Source organism: Xyrauchen texanus, chromosome 14 (assembly GCF_025860055.1).
Source record: "Xyrauchen texanus isolate HMW12.3.18 chromosome 14, RBS_HiC_50CHRs, whole genome shotgun sequence".
Taxonomy (NCBI): domain Eukaryota; kingdom Metazoa; phylum Chordata; class Actinopteri; order Cypriniformes; family Catostomidae; genus Xyrauchen; species Xyrauchen texanus.
The window spans coordinates 30,843,003-30,867,222 of NC_068289.1; the positions used below are offsets into that span (position 1 = coordinate 30,843,003).

The 24,220-nt window shown below is 38.5% G+C and overlaps 1 protein-coding gene across 10 annotated transcripts in view; it reads left to right on the forward strand.

Moving 5' to 3' along the window:
• The window catches only part of LOC127654765 (probable ubiquitin carboxyl-terminal hydrolase FAF-X), a 52,775-nt gene that overhangs the window by 12,959 nt on the left and 15,596 nt on the right, over positions 1–24,220 (forward strand). For 7 of the 10 annotated variants that reach the window (XM_052142122.1, XM_052142124.1, XM_052142120.1 and 4 more), the window contains exons 11-32: positions 4,710–4,814; positions 4,988–5,194; positions 5,701–5,837; positions 6,045–6,083; positions 6,752–6,885; positions 7,002–7,089; positions 7,696–8,038; positions 10,683–10,778; positions 10,919–11,130; positions 11,261–11,501; positions 12,744–12,893; positions 13,167–13,287; positions 13,368–13,498; positions 15,396–15,674; positions 19,596–19,721; positions 20,068–20,205; positions 20,490–20,656; positions 20,777–20,885; positions 21,002–21,148; positions 21,663–21,809; positions 21,963–22,170; positions 22,316–22,536. In XM_052142122.1, the coding sequence (XP_051998082.1) occupies positions 4,710–4,814; positions 4,988–5,194; positions 5,701–5,837; positions 6,045–6,083; positions 6,752–6,885; positions 7,002–7,089; positions 7,696–8,038; positions 10,683–10,778; positions 10,919–11,130; positions 11,261–11,501; positions 12,744–12,893; positions 13,167–13,287; positions 13,368–13,498; positions 15,396–15,674; positions 19,596–19,721; positions 20,068–20,205; positions 20,490–20,656; positions 20,777–20,885; positions 21,002–21,148; positions 21,663–21,809; positions 21,963–22,170; positions 22,316–22,536 (3,546 nt within the window). The remainder of the gene's footprint in view (positions 1–4,709; positions 4,815–4,987; positions 5,195–5,700; positions 5,838–6,044; positions 6,084–6,751; positions 6,886–7,001; positions 7,090–7,695; positions 8,039–10,682; positions 10,779–10,918; positions 11,131–11,260; positions 11,502–12,743; positions 12,894–13,166; positions 13,288–13,367; positions 13,499–15,395; positions 15,675–19,595; positions 19,722–20,067; positions 20,206–20,489; positions 20,657–20,776; positions 20,886–21,001; positions 21,149–21,662; positions 21,810–21,962; positions 22,171–22,315; positions 22,537–24,220) is intronic. The other 3 variants (XM_052142127.1, XM_052142126.1, XM_052142121.1) reach the window with 1 other exon arrangement.

Genomic DNA, 24,220 nt, shown 5'->3' on the forward strand with positions numbered 1-24,220 from the left:
ACCTTAAAACAGTCAGCGCCATGGATGCGGTTTTGAAAATTTATCAAAAAACGTTGGTGCGGACAGATGAGTTTTGTGATGCGGTTATGGATTAAATAATAATAGCCCATCCGCAGCATCTCTAATACAAATGGAATGTTATTATGTGTCATGGAACATTGCGCTCCCCAACTCACGAAAGGTCGGATTTGCTCCATATTTTGATAAGTTTTGTTTAGAAAACCTTGAATCCATGTAGGCTAATATCATTAGACATAATCCATATCATTAGAATCAATGAATCCATGTCATTAGACACAATGAATCCATGTCATTAGACACAACGTGCACACATGTGCAGGCCAATGTTTTTTTTGTTTTTGTTTTTTTGCGGTGACGACGGTGACAAGCTCAGACCCGCGGTTGGATTCACGTGACCGCGGTAATGCGGTAACCGTCCCAGCCCTAGTACAGAGCAGTTGGCTCTGCTGTAAATACCTAAAGAACTGAGATCTGGGAATCCCAAAATGTTGAATCATATTTTCAAAGGATCTCAACTCTCCACTTCAGATAGGTCGCCGAGCATATTAACCTCCCTCACAATCCACTCTGACCAGCAGAAAGGGGACTTATTAATACATAATTTTGGTTTCAGCCATATGTTCGAGGCAACATTTAAATTAATTAAACACTGGACACTTTTGTCCATACCATGTGTAAATGCGAGATAACTGGGTGTCACTTAACTTATCCGGTTAGTTTTCATAGAAAGGCTTTGCAATGGCATAATAGAGGCAAGAACTTCCTGTTCAATGCAAAACCAGGGTGGGGCTCTCTCAGGTGGAAGCGACCAATGAGCCAAATACATAATAATAAAACAAAATATTGGTTAGGCCTAAACAAGCTTTGTCAATCGTCCTATGTAACTTATTGAAATGTAATCTGGGACTCTTACCATTCCAAATTAAGGACTTCGCAATGCTATTAAATTACTTGAAATAAGAGAGGGGGACATCTACAGGGAGAGTTTGTAGCAGGTTGTTGAATTTTGGAATACAATTCATTTTAATAACATTTAACCCTTCCAATCATAGAAAAATTTAATGAAGCCCACCTGCCCACATTGCTCAAACTTTTTATTAAGTGGTCAAAATTAACTAACTAAATTGCACAAACTTGCTGTGAAAAAATGCCCAAATACTTAATGCCCTGTTTGGGCCATTGGATGGCGCCCATCTGAAAAGCTGTTTCTGGGCAGTACGCTGTCAGATACAACGCTTTGGATTTAGACCAATTGACTGTATCCTAAGAACTTAGAAAATGAATTTATAATTATGTGGAGTCAAGGCATAGATCTAGTGGGGTGCCGCTATCCAGAGTAAAATAATCTGAAATTAATCAATTTGTTTGTACCACCACTACTGGGTGTCTATAAAGTTACTTAATCCATCTAATGAAAGTATTCCCGAACCCTTATATTTCCCAAATCTTAAAAAGATAATCCCATTCTACCATATCAAATGCCTTTTCAGCATCAAGTAATATGGCAGCGATGTTATCAGAAGAGATGCGGCCCCAAATAAACCCCAACTGATCTATATTTGTAAGGGATGTCATGATTTAATCGGTTAGCCAAAATTTTACTATTTTTACCTCTAGCTGGATCAGGGAAGTTGGACTGTAACTCTAACACTTGCTTGGATCTTTGTCCTTATTAAGAATCAGACTTATCTGTGCTTGTTTCGTGGTTTGTGGAAGCTTTCCATTATTTAAGAATTCCATATAAACTTCTAACAAAAGTGGAGCCAGTTCTGTTGCATAAGATCTAAAACCGATCTGACTGTCTTGCCCTGAATAACCAAAACTACACCTGCGACAAAATAATATTATATCTGTACTTCAGATCTGCCTTGGCACTTTTAATATTCCCTTCCAACTCCAAGTTCTCTTGCTTTGGATTTTTTGATGAATGAGGCATACTGTATGATCCGACCCCTAAGAACCGCCTTATGTGCCTCCAAAGCCACGCCCACAGAGGACACTGATTACCAATTGGTCTCCATATAAACATTGATTTCAGCCTTTAACATTTGTTGGAATTCAGGATTTTGCAAATGGGATACTTTAAAGCGCCAACTATATGATTTTTTTTTTTGCAACACCTCTAAACTCACCAGGGTGTGATCTGATAATAACATGTTTCCAATTGAGCAATCAGCAGAAGATGAAATGAGGGACTTTGGATATAAAAATTTTCTATAATAAATCATGTGGACTAATGAATTTGTTTTTTATAGTCCCTACCGGATGGGTTCAAAAGTCTCCAAATATCTGTAAGATCAAGATTTTTACACATCATGTGAAGCTTCAATATTGCTCTAGGGGCTATGATCAAGGACTGAGTCCATCAAAAGATTAAAGTCTCCTCCCAATATTATATCATGAGGGGTGCCAGCGGCTTGCAACATCCCTTCAAGATCTATAAAAAAGCGAGAGACTTTGCCTCTGAATTTCTGCTAAAACAGTAATGACTCTTCCCAATTTATCTTTAATATGTTTGAGACATTTGAATGGTAGATGCTTACTTATCATTGTAATGACTCCCCTGCTCTTACTTGAGCCAGTACTACAGAAAACATGTCCACCCCATATCTTCCAACATTTTTCTGCTTCCTGTGAAGAAAGATGTGTTTCTTGAAGAAACCCCCGCGACAACTTTGCCGTCAGATTGCTAAATTTTGCCTCTCAAATTGTAAAGCAGAATTACATAACAGAAAATACTTTGTAAAACAAACCCAGCCAATAGGCAGAGTAAACTTAATATTCAAATATTAATTCACAGAACTGTCTCAAAGGTGTGTTCCTCCACAAAACAAATTCCAGCTGATATAAAGCCATTCAGTTTCCTCGGACAAACACCTTTTCAGTGAGCTGGCTGTTTGAGTGTAATCAAAGCTTCAAGTCCTAAGGAAACTGCAGATGTCAAGGTTTAAAGTGAAAAACTTTGTTTGTGTTATGGAGTTTGAGTGAATCAAACTCCAGCCAACAGGAGGCACAAGCACAAGGAATGAACAGATTCATTCACTACTGTCCTAAAGCAGTGTTATTAAACAAAACCAGCTCCAGCACAAAAAGAAACAAAAAATGTATCCCCGTTCCTCGGATGTTCAAGAGTCAAATTCATTCAGAGGCCACATAAAAAAATTATATACCATGACTTAATCAGTCTGTCAACTTTATAAAAGACATCCTTTGTGTGGGCATGTAGATATTTGTGGTCACCCATAGTGTCCATTCTCAATCTAGCCAAAAACTTCAGTGTAAAGGCGATCTTCCGTCAATGCAAAAGTCCCTTGGAGTGTCATTCCACAAAACAAACTCCAGCCGCCATGCTGAACCAACGCAAAAAGAAATGACGCCCAGCTTACTCCGACAATCAAGTGTATGTACAGCGAGTCAATCCACTAACAGGAAACTCCAAATGGTTACTCACCCATAGTTTCTATTAAAGACAGTTATTTTTGGGGCACAAAAATACCTTGCAGCCGTCCTTGGTGCTTATTCTCAGTTTGGCCAGAAACATCAGTGCAAAAGTGGTCTTCCGTTGATGTAAGAGTTTCTTACATTCTTTGAATTGATCGCGTTTCTCTCATCAAATTTGCCAAGTCTGGGAATAAATTTTTTTTGTGATTCTTCCAAGAATGCTTTCTTTTGCTTCTTGCCTGGCACAACACAAGATCTTTATGGAATGATCTCTGAAATTTGGCCAGAATTGATCGGGGTATGTTTTCCTCAGCAGATCTGTGAGCTGGTACTCTGTTAGCTCTCTCAATTTCCAGCTTATGGACTTTTATGTCAAGCAGACTCTGGAAGAGCTCATCTAGGAATTTCACCATATCGCTGCCCTCCTCATGCTCAGGAATGCCAACAATTCGGATGTTATTCCTGCAATTTTTCCAAATCTTAAAATTTTTCCAAAATGCTTTCCAAATCAACTTCGGTCACGGGTGGATTAGTGAATAATTCCCTCACTGATGACTCCAGATAATCGATTCATTTCTCAACATCTGCCACTCTTGTAAACAACTCAGAGAATTTTGTTTCCTTCGCTGTAATCGATCGAAGTATTACAGCTATATCCTCCCAAGTCAGCAACAACCTTCGACAGCATTACAAACATGTTGGGCAGTTGACGCTGAATTTTTCCGGCCGAGCCATCCAAATCGAGTCTCCGCTCTCCAGGCCCATCAGCGTTCTCATCTTGAACACGTGTGTTTTTTAATATCTCCAGAGCCCGAGGATTTTGACTTCTTTGCCACGTTCAGCTCAAAGAGTAAATGTGTCACTGGGTGTATCGAATTTCACCGGATTATGACTTGAAAATAATAAACAAATTATCAAAGTGCACAGAGCTGTCGCTTACATGTCTGCTTCTCGCATGGCATCATGTGACCTGATGTGACTGGAGTCTTAATTTTAATGTGAGTAGTCATGATATCCTACATATATTGCTAAATTACAATTCACGTCTATAGTAGTTACATTTTTCATGAAAAAAGTTTCTGAGAACACCTTTAAACATTTTTAATTCATCTTTAAACTTTATATTTGGTACATTACATTTTCTTTATCAGCCCTACTAGTGCTTCAGCTTTAATCTTAGTAAAATGGGAGGTATAAATATTTATTCTAGCAGGTTTTGTGATTTGTAATGTTTTTTGTATCCACAGGCTGGGAAACATGAGGCTATTGTCAAGAATGTTCATGATCTCCTTGCAAAGCTGGCGTGGGATTTCTCACCTGAACAACTGGACCATCTCTTCGACTGCTTTAAGGTTATTCCTAATGAACTGGCTATTGCCAAGATTAATGCATAAAGTTATTTTAATGTAAAGAAAAATGCATTATAGAAAAGTTTCATTTGTACTCAGCATTTCTATGTCTGCCTACTAGCACCCCCACGGATGACAGAATCTCTGTCCTAAAAGGAATTTTTTATGGTTTACAGGAGAGCTGGACTAATGCAAGTAAAAAGCAGAGAGAAAAGTTATTGGAATTGATTCGTCGACTGGCAGAGGATGATAAGGATGGTGTGATGGCTCACAAAGTGCTCAATCTGCTGTGGAATTTGGCCCATAGTGATGATGTTCCTGTGGATATCATGGACCAGGCCCTTAGCGCTCATATCAAGATTTTGGACTATAGCTGCTCCCAGGTACCCCGATCAACCTTAACATGTAGTAGTAGTAGTAGTACTTATGGCAGACTTGTTGACAAGGGTTAGTTCACCTAAAGATGTCATAATTTACTTGCCATAATGTAATTCCAGAACTGTGTGAATTTGAGTTAATTTGCAGAATGTCGTGGTTGTGTTTTTCTAATACAATGAAAGTGAATGGGGACTGGGTCATTCAAGCTCCAAAAAAGACACAAAAAAAGCACAATAATGGTAGCTAATATGACTCGTGTACTAGATTCCTAGTCATCGGAAGCCAAAAAATAGCTTTGTGTGAGGAACTGAACAAAATAAATTTTATTTGCTGAAAATCTTCCACTTTGCTGTAGCTTTCAAATTTAATTGGCATCAGTATGCATATTTGTGACATGTCATAACGTTATGGGTTCGGAATAACATGAGATTTGAGTAACTCGCGTTTGGGTAAAGTATTCATTTAAACTGCTTAGGACGTTTAATTCACTAGTGTTTTTGTGATATTTTAGGACAGGGATACCCAGAAGATGCAGTGGATCGACCGATTCATAGAAGAATTAAGAACTAATGACAAATGGGTGATTCCTGCCTTAAAGCAAATTCGGGAGATCTGTAGCCTCTTTGGAGAAGCCCCCCAAAATTTAAGGTAATGCAACAACTCAACTTTAACCATCAATAACATTTTGATGCTTGTATTATTGTTGTAATACGCAAAAATGGATTGAGGAAAAAAAATGTCGTGCCTATTTGCCCATACTCAAGAAATATTTACATGCAATTCACAATCAACACATTTAAAGAAGAGCAAAGGAAATGTAGCAAATGTGTCGTGCACATCCCTGTTGTTTTTCAGAAAGAAAATACCTATTAACGTACTAAAGAGCTTAGAGGGGTAAGTGGACAGCTAATTCTGGGTAATATTATTATTATTATTATGATGATTATGATGATTACTAATTTTTAACCTGATTATAAACCTTAAGTTTATGCTATTGGGTTTTTGTTAGTCATAATTTACAAAAGCATTTGAAAATCTGCTAGGTGTACTTTGCACCATCTAATCAAATTACCATCAATCAGTGGCCATGGATTATAGATGGGTATGTGTATGAGGCCTCTTAAAGTAAGAGTGCTGGATTTATCTTTTTCAAATTCTTTAATCTTATAATTTTATAGGAAAAATGTTTTTACTTTAGTGCACTCTTCCTTTACGAGACTTTAAATGATAATCCTTTGCTCCTTAGGAGAAACTAAATTTTGGAAAGATTAACTCACATTTTCAAACACCTTATGCAATGAGTTTTATAGAAAAGCTAATTATTTTTCTGTGTCTTTGCTTTGATGGTGTCAAGATATTGCACATACTCTTTAAGCTTTCATATAGGGAAAAGGCTGTTATTAGTAAACATGTTTTTGTTTCCTTATACCTAGAATACCAATTAATTTGAAGCATAAGAACTTAAAGGACATACCAATTTAAAAACAATTAATTGAAAAGTTAATTCAGCTGTATGTTTTACTATACATACACAATATATGATTTATTTTTATTGTTTATAGTCAAACGCAACGGAGCCCACATGTCTTTTATCGGCACGACCTAATCAACCAGCTCCAGCACAACCATGCGCTGGTCACGCTTGTAGCAGAGAATCTGTCTGCATACATGGAGAATATGAGGCAGTTCTCAAAAGGTTTGTGAGCCTAACAGCATGTGGATGGCAAGGTTAAATTGAATCATTAAATATTTTGGTTTTGCTTTATGACTACAATGCTAATGTTCATTTTTATTATGTGAATATTTAATTAGAGCACACAGATTTTGATCCTCAAACAGTTCGGCCAGGAAGTCGGTATAGTCACGTGCAGGAGGTCCAGGAGCGGCTCAATTTCTTGAGGTATTTATGCTTTAGAAACAGCCTACCTATACATTTGCAGAGTCATTAACATAGTTTTGACTATGTTCACACTTTGTTCGATTGCAGAGTTCGATTCCACTCCTCTGCTTGACCTAGCTTTTTCTTTTTATATTCCATTATTTGACTTCAAACATTTTCAGTAGGTTCGTTTTCATCAACTTGAGAATCATTAGTGCGCACTAGTGTCAGATATTTACCGCTGTATCTAGGTAGTTACTCAGGAATATGTGCCAAAAATGTAAACAGTTGTTCTCTTCACTGTTTACTCTTGTTCCCATCCCTTTGGTTTTACTACAAAAACACAAGACAATTTCTCTATAGGTAAGCGGCAATGAGAAACTTATTGTACTATAATAACCAAATTATTCGGCATCAATAGCAGTTTACTTCCACAAATTAAGCCGCATTGCATTCAAATCAATCGCCAACCACACTGGAGTCTGTTTGAACCCTGTACTAACTTTAAAGCAGACTTTGGTGGGGTTTTTTGGTGCGCTCTCCAGTTAAAACATTGTTTATGTTATGCACTTCATGTTAAACAATTAAATTAAACTCTCTAAATGACTAGTGATCCTTCTCCTTCAGATTCTTACTGAAAGATGGGCAGCTCTGGCTGTGCGCGCCTCAGGCCAAGCAGATCTGGAAGTGCCTGGCAGAGAATGCAGTGTTCTTGTGTGATCGTGAGGCCTGCTTCAAATGGTACTCCAAACTCATGGGAGACGAGCCCGACCTCGATCCTGACATCAACAAGGACTTCTTTGAAAACAACGTGCTGCAGCTTGACCCCTCGCTGCTGACGGAGAACGGGATGAAGTGCTTTGAACGATTCTTCAAGGCAGTCAACTGCAGGGAGGGAAAACTGGTGGCAAAACGGCGGGCGTACATGATGGATGACTTGGAGCTGATAGGGCTGGATTACCTGTGGAGGGTAAGAGTCAATTAGAACACTTTTGTATCTTAATGAGTTTCTAATGAGCTGCTTGTAATATTTACAGATTGAGAGCCTGAAATGCCTTCATCTTTGGTCTATTTTTCACCTCAACAATTTTGTAATGTTGTGTTGTGGTTCAACAAATTGGCAAGTACCAAAGCTGGACAGACATCCTTTGGTATGAACATTTGCTATTTTTAGGTCAAGAACTGCCGCTGTCTTTGAGATAACTAAGTTGTTCTGTCATTGCACAAGTATACATTTGCCTTAATTTACGCTAGCCCTTTATAACATGGGAAAAGGGGCCTTTGTTTATGTATTATTTTAAAGGGGAAGTGTGTCAATCTGTGCCACCAGCAGTATCAAATGAAATTGCAGTTTAATTGAATGACCCAACTGCGCCCAACATATACATTTTGGCTTAAGGCATCAGTTTGGTGTAGGGATGCTCTGATCAGAATTTTTACAGCTGATAAAATTTACAGATTTTCTTGTCATCTAAATGGCAAATTTCGATCATTTATCCTAAAGATTTATTAGGAGCTCTGTCATAACTGGTTATATATAAGCTTTCTGCTCACTGTCACACTTAACTGATTATCCTGTTCGTAATACCATATCCTAGTTTTTGCTGACAAAAATACTGTACGTTGTTTAATGCTGCACTACGTAACATTGTGCTCTCTAGCGACATCTGTGGTTAAAATGTACAATTGCAAGAAATTTGCGGAATAACAATTTACGTCAGCCGTGTTTTGGCACTGCTCTTCTGGCGGATGAATCTCCCAGTTTGAGCTTACCTTGACATTGCCTGTGTGTGATCATGACTTGGAGATATTCAGAGGGAACAAGAACTTTAAATAGAGAACAAGGGACTCCGCCTCAATTGCACTTCATTTTCAATTTAAGAGGTTAAACGTATGATATGGCTGATACGATTTCAATAGAAGACTTTACTATTTTTATACTATAAATGTAAAATGAGGATTCAATAATATACTTTATTAAACATGAAAATAATATGCAATATAACAGTTACAAAAAGTAAATTTCAGAAGTCCTAAATTTTAGTAAACATGTCACAGTAACTTCCCCAGACAACATAGATACATCGTGAACGGTTAACACACGAGCAATGTTCAATTCATAAAAGCATGACAAGCCATATAAGTTTAACAACCCTACCAGAAAACATATCCAAGCATTACAGCAGGTAAACAACTTCGCCAAAACAGTTTGCAGATTGCTACGATGCTGTCTTGAACTGTATTAGTGTTACTGAACTGAGTTGGACAGTGTAGTTATTTTCTCCAGTCAGAAAATGAGACAGCCGGTACTTCTTTCCTGTGTTATACTTTTATAGGCTTACTGTAGTGAATCAGGGTAAGGTAAGGACATTGTTTTTAACACTGATTGTTTATGTACTCAATCAGTAATGGCAATTTGTTAATTTTTAACCAAAAAATCTTAAATAGTGCAGCTTTAATTAATAATCAAATAAAAAATTAGGCATATGAAGAATGATGCTTCGTGTCAAACTGATAACAAATTAGTATGATTAAACTTAATGTGTCAGGGTTTATTTATTGTCAGTATTTTATTTAATTATCATTATAAATTGTTTTATTATTTATATTGTATTTATTTTGTTCGCATGCGTCTTGGAAAACCTGGAATTTTGCAATGCAGTTTTCCAGTTTTGGAAAATTAGAAAAATACCTAAATGTCCTGGAAAATATGTCAGTACAATAAAATTATTTGACTGAGCTGCTAGCAAGGTTACAAGTACTAAAACATGGTAACGATCGGGACTCAGAATAGGAGTCAAATACCCAAATTCATATTGCTTTGTCTACCGGCGGCTGTGCATTGTGAAACAACATCAACTAAAAATGAAGCCTCTGATACCACACACTGCACATGTGGATGAAAGAACAACATAATAAACAAACCAGTTTTATCTTGCAGAGGATGGGGTAATTTGTTATAGCTGTAGGGAACCGAAATGGCTGGGTTTATTTTTTTTAGTTTATGGAGTAAATATTTATCTAGCCTTCCTCTCACATTTTGTTTGTTTGATTGTAAACTGTCTGTATTCCAAAACCTAGTGAGCTACCAACAGGGCATAACTTTAAGGCATCATAGGTGCTTCAAAATATATTTTTATCTTAATTCTATGGTACTGTACAGTATATCCTTTGCTGAGAAGACAATGTTGTAATGCACTGCTATAAGCTCTAAGATGCTCTGTAGAGCATTCTAAATGTGAGGATGCTCCCTGTGCAGGCAGTAGACTGTAAGTCAGTTCACTAGGTTTTGGAACAGAGACAGTTACTCAAAAGCAGGCCTAAACTACTTGTTTTATTTTTTATTTTTTTATGGCAGACCAGTCAGGGATTTAATATTTTAATGTGCTAAGCATGTGTGGTATCACTGTGGAGTGAAACTATGCACTAATCAAACATTTTAGCCCAGATGCAAATGGGAGCACAAGCTTTACAGGCTTAGTTTTGCTGTGTTTTTGTTTTGTTGTTTTAAATGCTAATAGCTAAATTAACCCAAAATAAAATTTAGCTGTATTCTTTAAGCAGTGATGTCTGTCTGAGATCAAACCTATCACCTTCCCATCTTTTACTGGCAGGTTGTGATCCAAGGAAGTGATGATATTGCTAGCCGAGCAATTGACTTGCTTAAAGAGATTTATACAAACCTCGGACCAAAATTACAAGCCAATCAGGTAATGGTCCATTGGAGATGCATATCTCTTGCTGTAATAAATGTTAGATTCTCTACCCTTCTTGTAGCTCTTTTTTTTTTTTTTTTTTTTTTAAGCACACTCCAGTTTATTTTTAAGATTTGTTATATGACTGTTTACAGGTAGAGATCCATGAGGATTTTATTCAGTCTTGCTTTGACCGGCTCAAAGCCTCCTATGACACTCTGTGTGTGCTGGACGGAGATAAAGACAGCATTAACTGTGCCAGACAGGAAGCCATCCGCATGGTGAGAGTACTGACTGTGCTCAGAGAGTATATAACGGAGTGTGACAGTGACTACCATGAGGAGAGGACCATCCTGCCCATGTCTAGGTATACCCATTCAACCCTGTCATTAATAATGAACTCGTTCAAACTATTTCCATTGCAAAACTTTATTCATTCAATTGCAGTAATGGATATTAGTACATCTATCTGTGACAGTATTTTTCTTTCATTTAAGGGCATTCCGAGGAAAGCATATCACGCTAGTTGTGCGTTTCCCAAACCAAGGCCGACAAGTTGATGACCTGGATATTTGGTCCCACACCAACGACACGATCGGTTCTGTGCGACGCTGCATTCTGAACCGAATAAAGGCTAACAGCACGCACACCAAGATTGAGCTGTTCATCGGGGGAGAAATCATAGACCCAGCAGATGACCGGAAGCTCATTGGGCAGCTAAACCTCAAAGACAAAACTGTAGGCATTTGCTTGGCTTTCTTTACCAATTCCCTCATTTAGAGCTTTCACACAAATAACCTTTGTCGTAATTTACCAAAACAGGACAGATTGTCAAAAATGGCAGCAAAACATCTGCAGCTATTTGTTTCATATTGATGTGATTTGTTAGCAAAGCTGTAATGCTATTCTTACATAGCCACGTTTTGACGCATAGCAATGCGTAAAAAACACAGAAGCCATTGAATGTGTCAATAACCAATGGTTTAGCTTTATCAGAAAAGTTAATCTGTGACAATGTGAGTATTGGGAAAATAATGCAGTATTGTTTAATGACTTAAGTTATTTTTAGGGGTTCAATCACAAAGTTTTATTATTATTATTCTCCACTACAACAGATTGTGGAGACCAAATTGTAAGGCCTAGAGACATGAAACTTGCTACTACTATTACTTGCTACTCGGCACATGGACTTGCCCTGATTGGCCAATGGGGACGCTATAACTAATGCAAAAGCGTTTTGAAAAATATTCCGCCATTTTTTGCAAAACCTACTTTTTTGAACTATTCCAGGGCTGTTCTCCCATTCAGAATCAAACCAGTGCAGAAATATTCTCTGAGGAGAATAATAGGAGTCCCAATATCAATAATTATAAAAGTTTAAACTTTCGATCCATTGTCGCAACGGTATGGCAAAATGTTATGTAAATGGTTATAACTCTTGAATGGAAAGAGATATTTTCACCAAATTCAGGATGTTTATGTGCAAGGTTAATTTGAGGTCACACACAAAAAAATTGCACCTCTGGCTCTTGGTGGTGCTATAACAATGAAAACCTTAAAATAGCCTTAACTATGGAATCGTTGGTCTGATTGACTTGAAATTTTAGATGCAGTTTCTTTGTCCAATGTACCATCAAGGTTTATGTGGACAGTCACATATCTTAATAAAACATGTCATCTTTCGGCAGCTGTTAGACAAGGTTAACAGGCTGATCAGAATGAAATTGGTGGACCTATTTGTCTCTTGGCCAGGACAATATGTGGTGGTATAACAGTCAGGAATGTTAAAAATGCTTTGAATCTATTGGTTTTCAACCTGATGGTTTTGAAAATTATCACAGTTTATCTTTGTTTTAGGTACTAACGGACTGTCATAATAATCCTTAATATTTTTTACATATGTACTTAAAAGCCTTGAATGCTGGAACCCCATTAATTGCGACTTGCAGCTATATTTTATACTTGCGTTTTCTTTTTTAGCTCATCACAGCCAAGCTCACCCAGGTCAGCGCCAATATGCCTTCCAGTCCAGACAGCTCCTCAGACTCGTCCACCGGCTCCCCGGGGAACCATAGCAACCGTTACAGTGAAGGGCCAAACCCTGAAGTGGAGAGCTGCCTTCCTGGCGTGGTGAGCATTATGTAATTCATGCAAATAATTGAGCAAACATGGAAACTAACATGGTGCATCGCAGCCTTAATTTACTAGTCTTGCACCTAGTTTTGACAATTTATTTTTATATTCAAAGTAATTTGTTTCAACAACCTGGACATAAAACCATAATTATTCGACCTTACAAAGCATCTCATTGTAAATGTCTGTAATGTTTTTGTGTTGAGCAAATTTCAGATGTAGCCTTCGTCAATTCCTGTTCCTCTGACATTTTGATTCTTATTGACTTAGATAATGTCGCTGCACGTGCGCTACATCTCTTTCCTCTGGCAAGTAGCGGATTTGGGCTGTAATCTCAACATGCCTCTCCTTCGGGATGGAGCTCGTGTTTTAATGAAGCTCATGCCTCCAGGTGCTCTATATGCTTCATTAATGGCTGATTCTGTACTGATCTGTCTTCCCTATTCATTACTCACTGTCATTGCCTTGCAGATAACAGCACGGTGGAAAACCTGCGAGCCATCTGTCTGGATCACGCCAAACTTGGAGAAAACAGCCTTAGCCCCACGTTGGACTCACGATTCTTTGGACCATCACCTTCTCAAGTGCTTTACTTGATAGAGGTTTGTCTTTACAATGATTCTTAATTTGGACCAATTATGACTTCATTATGACATTAGCCAAACAGATTCCCAGACAAATACAGTGTCAAAGTACAAACCCATTTCCCAAAAAGTTGGGAGAGTATGAAAAATGCCAATAAAAACTAGGAGTGATTTGTAAATTATATTCAACCTTTGCTATATTGAAAGCACTACAGCTAAACATTATATGATGTTTACCATGTGAATTTCATAGTTTTTTTTATGTACAGTAATTACAAATCAGATGATTGCAATATGCCCCAAAAAGGTTGAGACAGGGGCAACTTACGAATAACAATTTGATGAGTTAAAATATCAAGGCGATGTGAAACAAGAAATGTAAAACAGGTGAGGCAATTGTGTCATAGTACATAAGGTGCCTTCAAAAACAGCCTAGTCCTTCAAGAGCAAGGATCGTTCCAGATGCTTTGGCAAATAATCCAGCACTTTGAGAACAATGTTCCCCAAAGACAAATTGGAAGGATTTTGGCCATTTCACAATCTACAGTGCACAATATAGTTAAAAGATTCTAGAAAGATGGTCAAAACTCATTGCGTTAAGGGCAAGACGAAAACCACTTCTGAATGTGCGTGATCTCTGATTCCACAGACGTCACTGTCTTAAAAAACATCATGCATCTGTAATGCTATCATGAACATGGATTTAGGATTAATTTAATAAACCTTTGTAAGTCAATGCCATTCGCCAAATTAGAACAGTGGAACTGTGTTTTTTGGTCCGATGAGTCCACATTTCAAAAAGTTTTTGACAAACAAAGCTGGCTTTTGGGCCTGATGCTAATAACAGCTTGAATGGTCCTTTTCCTCTTAGGCCCGGATAAAACGACAATGTCTGTTTGGGCGAGGCGCCCATAGCATGGGTAACTCACACATCTGTGAGGGCATTAATGCAGACAGATATGTAAACATTTTGGAGCTGCATATACTGCCATCCAGCATGTCTTTTCCAAGGATTTCCTGGAATTTTCTGCAGGACAAGTGGGTGCTAGATTGGCCTTCCTGCCATCCTGACAATCTCTAATTGAGAATGAGTGGTGCATTATGAAGTGCACAATAAAGCAACAAAGACTCCGTAAAATTGTGCGGCTGAAGACCTACATAATGAATGAATGGGGAAAATTCTAATTTTTAAACTTAACAAACTTGTGTCTCCAGGGCCTAAATGCTTAAATACTATTAAAATAAATAGTGATGTTTCACAGTGGTAAACAATTGGCTGTCTCAAATTTTTTGGAGTGTGTTGCAATCATCTGATTTAAAATTTCTGTACATTTAAAAAAAAAAAAAAACACTCACAAGGAATGAAATTCACAAGGTAAAACATCATATAATATTTAGTTGTATTGATTTGGATATAGCAAAGTGTGAATATAATTGACTTTTTGTTTTTATTAGCATTTTTAAACAATTAAAAATTCTTATGTTATTGCATTAGATTAACAATATCATACCTAGTGGCATCTGCAAACAAATTATGCTAGAGCTTTCCTCAGAACTAACTTTTTTTTTTTTTAATTACTCTAAACCAACTGCTCTTAAAGTAATTTTAGTGGACATATGAAATCAGTTCCCCTCAAGTTCACACAGGTGCCCTATCAGAGTAACTACAGGTGTCGTTAATTACATTAAATATGCGCATATTCCATACATTTTACAACTAGAAATTGTCTAAATGCATCTGGTCTTAATTTTCAACAGTATGTCTGTTGTTTTGTAAAACCTAACAAACTTGTTTTTGGGAAATGTTTTGTTTGACAAGTGTGTTTGTGTTCTTATTATAAGATAAATGCCACATGGTTTAAAAATGTGAAGAATTTCAAGACTTTGATTTTGACAACTACTCTGTATGTTTCAGGTGGTGTATGCCTTGCTAATGCCTGCCAGTGGAACATTGGGCGAGGATGCTAGTGATTTCCAGTTCAACTTCTTGAAGAGTGGTGGCTTGTCACTGGTTTTGAGTATGCTCACCAGAAATAACTTCCTGCCAAATGCTGACATGGAGACCCGTCGCGGAGCTTATCTCAACACGCTAAAAATAGCCAAACTTCTGCTCACAGCTGTAGGCTTTGGACATGTGAAGGCAGTGGCAGAGGCCTGCCAGCCTGTGGTGGAGGGGACTATCCCTGTGTCACCTGTAAGTTGCCCTTGCTTTAGCTTCAGACAGTTCCTTTTAAGGAAGGTGTTGCTAAAGTGCATGCAAAACAACTACGATAAAGCTTACTTGTGATATATTTTTTCTTGACAGAAAGGGACAGTACTTTCAGTTTATCAGAAGGGGTTATAATATGGTTATTTTGACATGAAAGATTTCTAAAGAGTGTAGTTTTTATGATTTAAGTGGTGTTGATCACAATCTGAATTCATGTTAATTGCATTTTGTTTTTTAATTTCATATGCGATGTGTGCGTCATTGTAATGACTCTGGGCAGACACATCACAAAGGTGCCATCCTTCCTACAAGGGTTTATAATGGTTTATGCTGTATTAAAGGTTAATTTGTTAATCGCAATGAAGAAATATTAACATGTTAAATTATTTTAATTAATCGCATGTTTTAATACATTTATTTTGATAGCTCTTATTAATATACAGTGGGTACGGAAAGTATTCAGACCCCCTTAAATTTTTCACTCTTTGTTATATTGCAGCCATTTGCTAAAATCATTTAAGTTCATTTTTTTTCCTCATTACTGTACACACAGCACCCCATATTGACAGAAAAACACAGAATTGTTGACATTTTTGCACATTTATTAAAAAAGAAAAACTGAAATATCACATGGTCCTAAGTATTCAGACCCTTTGTTCAGTATTTAGTAGACGCACCCTTTTGATCTAATACAGCCAGGAGTCTTTTTGGGAAAGATGCAACAAGTTATTCACATCTGGATTTGGGTATCCTCTGCCATTCCTCCTTGCAGATCCTCTCCAGTTCTGTCAGGTTGGATGGTAAACGTTGGTGGACAGCCATTTTCAGGTCTCTCCAGAGATGCTCAATTGGGTTTAAGTCAGGGCTCTGGCTGGGCCATTCAAGAACAGTCACGGAGTTGTTGTGAAGCCACTCCTTCGTTATTTTAGCGGTGTGCTTAGGGTCATTGTCTTGTTGGAAGGTGAATCTTCGGCCCAGTCTGAGGTCCAGAGAACTATGGAGAAGGTTTTCGTCCAGGATATCCCTGTACTTGGCCGCATTCATCTTTCCCTCGATTGCAACCAGTCGTCCTGTCCCTGCAGCTGAAAAACACCCCCACAGCATGATGCTGCCACCACCATGCTTCACTGTTGAGACTGTATTGGACAGGTGATGAGCAGTGCCTGGTTTTCTCCACACATACCGCTTAGAATTAAGGCCAAAAGTTCTATCTTGGTCTCATCAGACCAGAGAATCTTATTTATCAACATCTTGGAGTCCTTCAGGTGTTTTTTAGCAAACTCCATGCGGGCTTTCATGTGTCTTGCACTGAGGAGAGGCTTCCGTCGGGCCACTCTGCCATAAAGCCACGACTGGTGGATGGCTGCAGTGATGGTTGACTTACTACAACTTTCTCCCATCTCCCGACTGCATCTCTGGAGCTCAGCCACAGTGATCTTTGGGTTCTTCTTTACCTCTCTCACCAAGGCTCTTCTCCCCCGATAGCTCAGTTTGGCCAGACGGCCAGCTCTAGGAAGGGTTCTGGTCGTCCCAAATGTCTTCCATTTAAGGATTATGGAGGCCACTGTGCTCTTATGAATCTTAAGGGCAGCAGAATTTTTTTTGTAACCTTGGCCAGATCTGTGCCTTGCCACAATTCTGTCTCTGAGCTCTTCAGGCAGTTCCTTTGACCTCATGATTCTCATTTGCTCTGACATGCACTGTGAGCTGTAAGGTCTTATATAGACAGGTGTGTGGCTTTCCTAATCAAGTCCAATCAGTATAATCAAACACAGCTGGACTCAATTGAAGGTGTAGAACCATCTCAAGGATGATCAGAAGAAATGGACAGCACCTGAGTTAGATATATGAGTGTCACAGCAAAGGGTCTGAATACTTAGGACCATGTGATATTTCAGTTTTTCCTTTTTAATAAATGTGCAAAAATGTCAACAATTCTGTGTTTTTCTGTCAATATGGGGTGCTGTGTGTACAATAATGAGGAAAAAAAATGAACTTAAATGATTTTAGCAAATGGCTGCAATTTAACAAAAAGTGAAAAATTTAAGGGGGTCTGAATACTTTCCGTACCCACTGTATATATATATATATATACACACACACACACACACACACTAGCGGCCAAAAGTTTTAAAAAATGTAAAAATTTTGCTCTTATGGAAAGAAATCTGTACTTTATTCACCAAAGTGGCATTCAACTGATCACAAGGTATGGTCAGGACATTAATAACGTGAAAAATTACTGTTAAAATTTGAAGAAAAAAAGTTCAGAACTTCTTAAACTACTTTTAGAGTTCTCATCAATAACTCCTCCACTTGCAGCAATGACAGCTTGTCAGATCCTTGACATTTTATCTCAGGTGACATGTCACCCCACACTTCCTGTAGCACTTGCCATAGATGTGGCTGTCTTGTCAGGCATTTCTCATGCACCTTTCAGTCTAGCTGATCCCACAAAAACTCAATGTGGTTATGATCCATAACACTATTTTCCAACTATCTGTTGTCCAATGTCTGTTTCTTTGTCCACTTTAACCTTTTCTTTTTGTTTTTCTGCTTCAAAAGTGGCTTTTTCTTTTCAATTCTTCCCATAAGGCCTGTACCCGAGTCTTCTCTTTACTGTTGTACATGAAACTGGTGTTGAGCGGGTAGAATTCAATGAAGCTGTCAACTCAGGACATGTGAGGCATCTATTTCTCAAACTAGAGACTCTGATGTTCTATGTACAACTATCCTCTTGTATAGTTGTACATCTGGTCCATCCACATCTCTTTCTGTCCTTGTTGGAGTCAGTTGTCCTTGGTCTTTGAGGACTGTAGTGTACACCTTTTGTGTGAAATTCAATTTCAAGCATTGTATAATCTTCATTCCTCAAAACAACGATTGACTGATGGGTTTTTAAAGAAAGCGGTTTCTTTTTTGCCATTTTTGACCTAATATTGACCATAAGACATGCCAGTCTTTTGCATACTGTGGCAACTCAAAAACAAACACAAAGACAATGTTAAGCTTCATTTAACAAACCAAATAGCTTTAAACTGTGTTAGATATAATAGCAAGTGATTTTCAAGTACCAAATTAGCAATTTAGCATGAATACTCAAGGATAAGGTGTAGGAGTTATGGCTGCTGGAAATGGGGCCTGTCTAGATTTGATAAAAAATGACTTTTTCAAATAGTGATGGTGCTGTTTTTTACATCAGTAATGTCCTGACTATACTTTGTGATCAGTTGAATGCCTCTTTGGTGAATTAAAGTACCAATTTCCTTAGAAACAGCTAAATCTGTAAATTATTCCAAACTTTTGGCTGCCTGTATGTATGTATGTATGTATGTATGTATATTGGGCAGAATAACTAATAGATTGACCTATAAAAAGTCAATTTATCCATAGCAAAGTGCAATATTTTTTAGTGCTTAGCATTTCATTTCTTATCGAGACTGTAACCTTTCTGCCACCCTGACACTAATCAGTCACACGACGAACAAGCTGGCTTGCACTCTCCAGCTCCACAAATGTCAAGGGTGTACAGTGTCTTGTGAGGAAAGACATAGAAAGTACATAGACTTCAGAAGGGTTTACTTTCAGGAGAAAGCCATGAGCATGTCTCTCTATGTGTAAACGTGTGCATGACTAGTAGGGGCGTAATTTGCCAGGTACCCATCGGTGCAACATGAATACAGTGCATAATGAAAGTTGTCACATTCCTTTCCTGTCCCTTCCTAGTATTATCTTGTGTATACCAAATAAAGCAACAGGGTGTACTTTTTTAGCTGGACAAAAGTGAATCGAACTGTGTAAAATAGACTTAAAATTTGCCAAATGCTTGAGAGAGACTCAATGTGCCTGCAAGGGAGTGTGAATCTGGGGGATAACACTTTTGTTTATGCTTTCATGCTTTCACAGATAAACCAGGCCACACATGACCAGGCTCTAGTTCTACAGAACGCCCTTCAGAACATCCCTAACCCCTCTGCCGAGTGCATGCTGAGGAATGTGGCCATCCGTCTCGCCCAGCAGATCTCTGATGAGGTGTGTTAACACGATAGTGCACAAGTGTTCTATGCATAAACTGGTTTGATTGCATTCAGTTGAAATTAATGTGAACAAAAATGTCTGCAATGTAAGATATGATTGGGAGGGATTATTGAGGAAACGGAAGGAAACATATTTACTGTTTGCATATTTACGGTCTTGCTGAATTTTCATTGATTCCTTCTCTTTTTATGCTGTGTGTGTGTGTGTGTGTGTGTGTGTGTGTGTGTGTGTGTGTGTGTGTGTGTGTGTGCGCAAAAGAGAGGTACACCATAAAATAAATGAATAAACCCCTAAGGATTGCAGACTTGTGTTTCATAGTTTGACTTCCTCTTGTTCCCAGAACTTCTTTCAGGCCTCTAAGTACATCCCAGATATCTGTGTCATTCGGGCAGTTCAGAAGGTTGTCTGGGCTTCTGGCTGTGGCTCTGTCCAGCATGTCTTTAGCTCTAATGAGGAGATCAGCAAGATCTACGAGAAGGTGCTAGTTCTTACACTATATTGACAATGCACAGTGGCTCTGTTCTAAAACTAAATGTTTTTTTTCACAACTTGTCACAAAACATTATGAGATAAACTTCACCCCAGAGGATACATGCTGCTGTAGCTTAGAAGGCAGCATGATCATGCTACATACCTTTTGGAACAGCCTTTGCATTTTGGAACAGTGCCAATATGTGATTGGTTAGACTGTGACTCCATATGTTGTGTGATTGATTAGAATGTGACTCCATATTTATGTCTGTGACACATGATCTCATGCAGACCAATGCAGGCAATGAGCCAGATGCGGAAGATGAGCAGGTGTGCTGTGAAGCTCTGGAGGTCATGACCCTGTGTTTTGCCCTCATGCCTACTGCACTAGATGCACTTAGCAAAGAAAAGGCCTGGCAGAGCTTCATTATAGATCTGCTGCTGCATTGCCAGAGCAAGTGAGTCATAGCAGACTATCTATTAAACATTCACAGAGTAGAGTACTTCAGTTTACTCTTTAGAAAGAGTTTTGCCAGTTATGCCCTAACCCAGGTTTTTTAATTTCTGCTTGGTTCTAGGTCTGTTCGTCAAATGGCCCAAGAACAGTTCTTCCTCATGGCCAACAGATGTTGTATGGGCCATAGGCCTCTCCTATTCTTTATTACCCTTCTCTTTACAGTTTTAGGTGTAAGTGTTTTGTCAATTTTTATTTGATTTGGAGGTTTCATTGTAAAAAGTTTTGTAGTTCATTCAGAACATTGCATGATTTATATTCCACTTTTTCCTGTCTGTTTGTTTTGCAGAGCACTGCAAAAGAGCGAGCAAAGCACGCTGCTGATTACTTCACTCTTCTTAGGCACTTACTCAACTATGCATTTAACAGCAACATTAATCTTCCTAATGCAGAAGTTCTCTTAAACAATGAGATTGACTGGTTAAAACGAATCCGGGTATGTTTATCTATAGCAAATTCCTTGAGGAATTAAGATTTTGGCTTTCATCTACCACCCCTGGAGTCGTGAGTTCGAACCCAGGGCGTGCTGAGTGACTCCACCCAGGTCTCCTAAGCAACCAAATTGGCCCAGTTGCTAGGGGAGGGTAGAGTTACATGGGGTAACCTCCTCGTGGTCGCGACAATGTGGTTCTCACTCTCGGCGGGGCACGTGGTGAGTTGTGCGTGGATGCTTAGGAGAATAATGCGAAGCCTCCACACGCGCTTTATCTCCACGGTAACGCGCTCAACAAACCAAGTGATAAGATGCGAGGATTGACTGTCTCAGATGTGGAGGCAACTGAGATTTCGTCCTCCGCCACCTGAATTGAGGCGAGTCACTACGCCACCACGAGGACTTAGAGCGTATTGGGAATTGGGCATTCCAGATTTTGGGAGAAAAGATTTTGACTTTATTTGACTGAGTGACCTTTAGTTTCAAGTGAAATTAGAGTTTTGATTCTTGCTTTCAGGATGAAGTGAAGAGGACAGGGGATCCTGGAGTAGAGGAGACCATTTTGGAAGGTCATATTGGTGTCACAAAAGAGCTGCTAGCTTTCCAGACCCCAGAGAAGAAATACTATATTGGCTGTGAAAAAGGAGGTGCCAGCTTCATTAAGGTAAACATCTTGGCCTGGTTTGTGATAATGGACCTCTTGTAGTGCAACACCTTGTCCCAACTAAGTGCAAAACTACAAGTTTGCAATGGAGGTGATTCCATGATGATGTCACTAACTGATGCTCCTTTTCTCTTTTGTGAACTCTCTCTATAGGAGTTAATGGATGACTTCATCTTCCCAGCGTCCAATGTGTACCTGCAGTATATAAAGAGTGGAGAGTTTCCCACTGAGCAGGCTATACCTGTGTGCTGCACCCCAGCCACCATCAATGCTGGCTTTGAGCTGCTGGTCGCACTTGCCGTCGGATGTGTGCGAAATCTCAAACAGATTGTGGACACACTAACTGATATGTACTATTTAGGTGTGTGCATGTTTTAACATTAGAGAGACAGATACCCATGTCTTGGTCTTTGAAAACAGCGTACTCCATTCTGATTGAAATTAAAAAAAAAAAAATACATTTTTAAAACGTTGACACGTATTTACTTGTGTTTTTGTACTACCAGCTTGTGAACCACTCACAGAATGGGAATATTTGCCACCAGTTGGCCCACGGCCAACCAAGGGCTTTGTGGGGCTGAAAAATGCAGGTGCAACTTGCTACATGAATTCAGTGATCCAGCAGCTCTACATGATTCCCCCAATCAGAAACGGCATCCTCGCTATTGAAGGCACAGGCAGCGATGTGGATGATGATATGTCTGGAGATGAGAAGCAGGATAACGAGGTATTGTCTAATGCAGTTAATTTCAGTCGTCCTAGAGCTGTTTGCGAGTATTTTGGCCTATGTAGAATGCTTTAAACAAACTTGACTCTGAAGCAAAACACTATCTTAGGAGAAGTACAGTTCACTTATATTTTGTGTCTTAAACACAGTGCTCCAGATCACTTCACTTTTTTGCACAACAGTATTCCAAAGCATTTTGCAGGGAGTTTTGTGAGAATGGAAAGTGAACTGTGACCAATTACTGTTATGCTGCCTTAAATATTCCTTTTGGACCATCAGATGGACTAATTTACTTGCATTGTATGGACAAACTGAGCTGAAATGTGCTTTTATAAAATTCTTCACTTCAGTTTTGCTGAAGATGGAAAGTGATACACATCTGGGATGGCTTAAAGGGAAGTAAATAATGAGAGAATTAAAAAAAAATTGGTGAACTAAACCTTTAAGGCCACATCCACACTAACATGATTCCGTTTGAAAAGGCATTAAACTAACGTTTGGCCTTCTGTTCACACTGAGACAGTATTTTTGTGCTTTTTAAAATGCTCTCCCAAGTGGATACATTTGAAAACACAGTCTTTGCATTGGCGTGTGAGCAGGGAAAATGTAGTTATTCGAAAAAGACGTATTTGTTGTATTTGTTGATCTATTGAACCCAAAAAAATCAAGAAAGCGGCCCAGGTTGTTGAAGCATTGTTGTGCCTACTGTGGACTTTGAAGAATTTCAGTGTGAAGTTTGTACAAATTAACATTTAGTTTAACAACGCTATCAAAGGGGACGTGAACTTTACTCTGAATTGCTGTCCGGCAGCAGAACACGAGCACAATTGCATTTCAGACCATACATTGAAGTGACACAGGGCTACATTTCTTAAGTTTTTCCGTATGCGCTGTAAGGGGTTTTAAAGGTGCTGTAAGCTTTATATTTTTTTAGCCAAAATCTCAGGCTTTCTGCCTGTCAATCATTTTGCATGTTCTCATAGTGTAGTAGTTGAAGCGAATCATTCAGGTTTAATCCTACATTTCAAATGTATAACATTAGTCATGTGAGGGCGCTATTGTGCTACTGCTGTCTATGACAACAGTGAGAAGACACTACAGTATGGTGTTTGTTGCAATGCTATTTTTAGAGGGCAGTGTTTTGGAAAGAGGGGGGCGTGTCTCCTGGAAGTTCCTGATTGGCTAAAATCACTTAAATTTTTCAAATGTTTCAGTGTGGACAAGCAACTTTTGGAAAAACATTTGAAAACAGCAGTGTGGGTAGAGAATGTATCAAAAAACAAAACATAAATTTATTTTTTCTTATATAACCAGGTTAATGTGGACGTAGCCAAAGTGGGATAACCTAAAATGAGAAATGCATTTTGAAGCAAGAACAATTTGAATGGACCTTTTTAGCAACCTTATTTTTTTCAGTGTTCAAGAATAAGAATAGGAATTCATAGAGAAAAGCTCAGGTGGAGGGTAATGGCTTCTAGCTTCCCAGTATGATTAAGCTCAGGTCTGCCCTTCATTAATCAGGAGAGTTCTTAAGTCTGTTGCACCTATTTTTCTAAAAGCATATGTATTAAATTGTTCCAAGAAAGGTTGTTTCTTATCACATCTTTAATGTCTTTGTCTGTTAATGAATGTGTTTACCTGCACAGCTAAATACTATTACAAATTGGCTTATTAAAGCAAAAAA